At 30.9% G+C, this 6,000-nt stretch overlaps 1 protein-coding gene across 1 annotated transcript; it reads left to right on the top strand.

Annotated features, from left to right (window-relative positions):
- Positions 1 to 1,649: 1,649 nt before the first annotated feature.
- LOC141719855 (uncharacterized) lies at positions 1,650 to 2,393 on the top strand. Its single transcript, XM_074522221.1, has one exon. The coding sequence runs from the start codon at positions 1,650 to 1,652 to the stop codon at positions 2,391 to 2,393; it is 744 nt and encodes a 247-aa protein (XP_074378322.1).
- The last annotated feature ends 3,607 nt before the right edge of the window (positions 2,394 to 6,000 follow it).

Genomic DNA, 6,000 nt, shown 5'->3' with positions numbered 1-6,000 from the left:
CCTTTTAGTACATCATGTGAAAATATACGAATACGAAACTACACGACCGAGATTTAATGTCGTTTTGTATTTGCCCTTTGGATACACGATACGGCACGAAGTACCCGACATAAATAAATATTATAATTAAAAATATCCATTATGAATATATGTATATTTATAATCAATATATGCATATTTGTTTTCAAAATAATACTCGATTTTATAACATTGTATATAAATATGGTCTAAATATATATGTTTCGTATGTTTTGTAAAAATTTCATCATAAAACCTTATATTTTTATTTATTTAATTAATTTATTAAATTTATATTATTTTTTAATTTTACACGAAAACATGACACGAAATAAAAGTACAGAAATACAATATTACACGAATCCTAAATAGTTTGGTTTTGGATTTAATTTTCAAATATACGAAATACGAATATACACGATATGAAAGTATAGGACACGATAAATTTGTGGGTCTAAAGGGACCTAATAGCTAGTCTTGCTGCCTTGTTGCTAGGGCCACCTATGTATTTACCATAGTTCTATTGTATAGTAGAACCTTTGTATAATAATACTCTATATAGTAATAACATCTATATTATAATAAAAAATTATAGTACCAAATTAGGCGAATTATGATTAAGAATAAACTCTACATTTTAAGGTTTCATAATTTTTAAAGTTCATTTTTTATTAATTTTTCTCTATATAAAAATAATTACTAAAAATTTACTAAGTATATACATATCCAACAAATATAATCTTCTTACTTAAATATTTCATAAAACTTAAACTATTTTTTAAAGTTTATTGTGACAATGACTTGGTCGTAGGATCAACATTGTATCTTTAGGTTTGCTTGTCCATAATAATTGATTATCACAATTATCATCTTGTTGTATTAAAAAATCCCATTTTTTGCATCTTTTGAACTTCTTGATTCAAATTCTTTTTTCATTTCTACACTATTATCCTCTCAATTATCACCTTGCACTTCTGATCTAATTCATGCAATGATTTTTTCTTTAGTTAAGCATACACCTTTGAAATGTTAGATAAATTTACTGATATTTATCTAGCTAGTAAAATAAAATTCATTATTTAAATAATTTTAAATAATTTTAAAATTAAAAAATTACATATTAACCTTCATTTAAAAATAACCTCCATATAATAAACAAAAATCTTGGTTTCAAGAATATTAGTGTATAGAGGTTATCTTGTATTTAAAAATTGATTGTAATCTTCAAATTCATAAGATATAACATGTTAATTTTTTAAAATTATGACCTTCCAAGTTAATCCGTACAATGGGAATGTAAGGGTTGAAAATCTTGAACATCTAAAAATGATCACATCAAAAAGTTGCCCGAATTAATTTGATGTTTGAGAGGTAAAAAATATGAATTGTGATTTTATAATTAAATTTTCAAGCATGTGTGCATGGATACACAATAAAATATTATGTGATATTTTTGTATTGATCTTGACTGGAAAATGTAAAAACCTATTCGGACAAGGTTAGCTTCAAAAGGAGTTGTATTACCTATTATTTGCCCTTTATGTGAAGGTGATACTGAAGAGCTGCTGCATGTATTTTTCAGCAATTCTTTTGCTAGAAAATGTTGGGAGTATACAGGGGATGCATATGACATGAGTAGCGTGGAGGATGTTTCAGAATGGCTTGTGCATCAGATCAACCATGCCAACTCCACTGAGGTTACAAGAATTGCCAGAGTTTTGTGGGGCATTTGGTTTTTTCGAAATAAAAAAGTGTGGGAAAATAAATCAGTTAATCATAATGTAGCCATAGACTGGAGTTCTAATTCTCTTCTTGAATGGCGTAATGCGAAGAAAAAGAGATCAGCTATGCAGGTAGTTTCTATTCCCAGAACTGAGCATGTGATTCAAAAATGGTTGCCACCTCCTACTGGTAGTGTAAAACTAAATGTGGATGCCTCTATTTCTGTTGGAGCAAATGATTTTTCTACTGATATGCTTATTCGAGATCATGAGGGTAATTTTCTTCTGGGTCGTGTTGCTTGTATCTCGGGTGCAGGCAGTGTCTTGGAGGCTGAAATAACTGCTCTTTATGAAGGTTTATGTTGGATCAAGTCTTTGCCTTACCAAAATGTGCTCATCGAATCTGACTCGCTTCTCACAGTCCAAGCTGTTCAACGTGCTGATTCAAATTATCTTGAGATTGGTCACCTAATTGACGAGTGCAAACAAATTCTCAGGTCTAGACTAGATTATTCTGTTTCTTTTGTTAAAAGACAGGCAAATAAAGCAGCACATGTCATGGCTAGAATACCTTGTTTGTCGAATTGCCAAAATATTCTCACATCTCCTCCATTGATAGTATTGGAGACTCTCATGTATGATTCAATGGTTTAATGGAATTTCTTTTTGTTTCAAAAAAAAAATATTAAATTTTTAGTATTTAAAATGTAATCATGAACGTACCTTTTATATATAATTTACTTGCGGACACTATTTAAGAATATGTTTATGGGAGTACTTGATAAGAGTACCTGGCAATTAATGTGAAAAGGAGGTGCCAACCTCGTAAGCTGATCATCATGTTCAAGGGAGTGAGTAGCTGACCGTTGACAGTTAAACACAGCCGTAACTGTTGGCGGTTAAGTTGGTTCTCCAACAACTTGAAGAAGATTATATATTGCGTCAGCAAGGCGCATTAAAACACAAAACATTGGGAAAATACGAAATGATTGACACAGGAATTCAAAAGAGGGGAATGAATAGAAGTAAGAAACGAAAGCTGCTGCTGGGTCATTCTCATGGCTCTGACTCTTATAAAATGTGGGACCCCTTTTGTACCCGCATGCCGTGTAGGACCCTCTAGTTGACTGTCACATTTTTACCTTTTTCTTTTTCTTCTCTCAACCGTTAAATTACATAAATATTCTCTACCTCTACTCACTAGCTAATAAACAACTTCAAGAATAATATCCTTTATTTTATATATTATTTTTATAATATTTTAAACTATCAATTTTGATACTCCCTCTGTCCTCTTTTAAATATTTATTTTTAAAATATTCCGCATATTAAGAAATTGTCATCAGTTTGATAAATTTTTTCTCGAAATATCCACTTAATTGAAATATTCAGGAACTTAAAATACATTGAATGGATAGATTAGGAGGGCGCTTGAATTCTATGAAAGACTGCTGGCTGCCGCCATCTCTCCGTCCAAGCTGGTAATGTCTTTTTAATTACTTAATTAATTGACTTAATGCAAGTCTTGTTAATTAGTACTCCCTCCAATTTATTTACACTTTCTTTTTTGGGATGTCCCTTCCAATTGTTTACATTTCAAAATTTTCTAAAAATAGTAAAGTTTTTATAATTTTTAAATTAACTACATCCATTACTTTCATCCACTATACTCACTTTATACATATAATATTAATCGGTCCCACTACTTTACTCATTTTTTCAACTTTTCTCCACTACTTTATTATTTTTCTTAAACTCCGCCCCCACCCAAATGTAAACATTTGAGAGGGACGGAGGGAGTACTAAACATGCATCTACTAGCTACAAGTATGATCATTTTGTTCCTTTGGTGGTGGAAAATAGGCTGACTTGTCCTTCTTGGTTTCACACGTACACATAACATGATGTTAAATTATTTCGGTTATTTTGTTTTATGTCACTTTCTTGTATGGTTAACAATGTACTCCTCCTTTGATGTGTGTGTTTGTGATTTGAACCTCATGTTCAAACACATATTGATCAAGCTAGGGCCTTGCTGACCAAATTTTATAAAAGAAACATGATCATTTACTACATTTAAAATTGAAATTATAGGTAAAATCGATGGCTAGCTGCCCGAGTAAAATATTTTCATGTTATTGTTCAATTATTAGTAAGTAAAATTAGTGATCCAAGACTAAAGGAGAGGCATTGTACTGTCTGGTTCATAAAATCAGTAGATTGCATGCCGCCATGCAGGTCCAGCATCTTAATATTCTCTCATCAGTAATGCCTAGCCATCAAGTATTGCAAAATCGAGGATATATTGTTATGTCTTGTGTGTTTGGGGAATAACCAACAATTAGAATATATTTTCCCATCCTCCTAATGATTGGGTATTGAGACTAACCACATACAAAGTTTATATGCATTTGCGATTATCGGGCTTCATTAGTACCCTGATTATAGGATTATCATGTCTAAAACATGCATATATATTGTCGGTAAATAAAACCCTGCAGATTGAGTCGGAGACACTGTGTTTAGCTATAACTGATGAGGAAAATTATAAAGATGGGGTAATGGAGTTGTGGTCCTACAAATAGAGGGCTGCTTCTAGGCCCAAGTTGGGTTGGTAAATGATGGTTTTAGAATTCCGTGTGTATGTAGTTCACTTTGATGCACATGCTGTTCTTTTTTTAACCTCCATCATCAGGAGCTCATTCTATGTAACTCAGATGGTGGCTTTTCTGAAATACTAATTCTGGTTGTAAATTGCCCATGAAATTAACTTCAATCACTGTACGTTACGTATTTTACAAGTTGTCCAAAGTTTGTCAAACCTTGTGTACACAATGGAATATCCCCAACTGAATTATTTCCGCTGATCTTTTTTAAAAAAAAATTATCTTGCCAATTTTCGAAGGTTAGTCAAGGCTGACTGATTCCGTCAATGCACACATATGTGTCTGGGCCTAGATTGAACAAACCACTGGAGAGAAGAGACTGCACACCTTTTTATTCTTTCTGAGTTAGAGAAATATAGCTGGAGTACTGCAATTAGATCTTCTTCTTTATTATGTTTGTGATCATGAACTTTGCCAAGCATGTCTGATACTATATGCAATGATCGTAGTAAAACTTTTACAGTATATCTGTCACTCTACATGGTCAAGTTACATCAAATGAACAATTAAAATAAAAAAAAATTTAAAAATTATTTCTTTAATTCAAATTACAGGGACATAATATGAACTAGTAACAACAAATAAAACATGTTCAAAAGTAAATAATAAGAAAAGTATATACCTTTAAATTAGCATAACTGGAGAACAAAAGTAGAGCTCTAGGTTGCACCAAATAAGGATCAATGATCTGTCTTATATTGTCATTTGATATAATTGACTGGACAGACGACAGTACTACCTGAGAAGACATAGATGTTACTGTACAATTATTATTTGGATGCTCAAGCTTTCGAAAGGAATAAAGAGAAAAGTAGTGATTAATATACTAATCACTGATGAGTAATCACAGGATTAAATTGAAATTGAAGTAAATTAAATTATAATAACAAGGGAATAAGAATGAAAGTAAGAAATGTAGACAAGCATATGTAGAGAGGATGTAGGTATATCACTGTTATTACAGGGAAAGGAAGGTTGATATTTTAAATCAGATTAGAAGAAAAAGTGAGGTAAGCAAAGGGGTATCTGATTTTCAGGATCACCTTTACTTTCTTTGTCTAATCACCAATCAATCACTCATTCACTCACTCAAACCTCTCTGAAAAGTCAACCAAATTCTCTGTTTCTCTCCTGAGATTATTAGTACTCCCTCTTTATTAACTCATCTTACTCCAACTAAGCAACCTCATATTTTTTATCTCTTTATTACTTGTATTTCGATAAATAACACATTCTAAGTTTATACAAGTAGTATACTAGACAAGTCCTAAAAATTTGAAATAAAAATGGTTGAGTTAAACTTTAAATAAAAAAATTTATTAGTCATATGGTTGTTGACCTATTTTTGGAAAAGCATGTTTAAAAATAGTTTCTTTTTGGAAAAATAATCTAATCTTTGTCTGTACTTTGGAAAATGATAAGTATTTTTTTTCGTATAATTAGGCTTATACATTTTAGAAAAAACATCTCTTATAATAAATCTCTTTACACGACAAAAGATAAGTTTTATGGTTTGATCTATATCATCACAAATAAAATAGATTTTTAAATAATTATTTTTGTTATTTTCTTTAAAAATAGAATAAGATGTTAGT

This window comes from Apium graveolens, chromosome 4, assembly GCF_009905375.1.
Source record: "Apium graveolens cultivar Ventura chromosome 4, ASM990537v1, whole genome shotgun sequence".
NCBI lineage: Eukaryota > Viridiplantae > Streptophyta > Magnoliopsida > Apiales > Apiaceae > Apium > Apium graveolens.
Note: the sequence above shows the minus strand (reverse complement) of the source record. Positions and strands in the feature narration are given on the sequence as shown.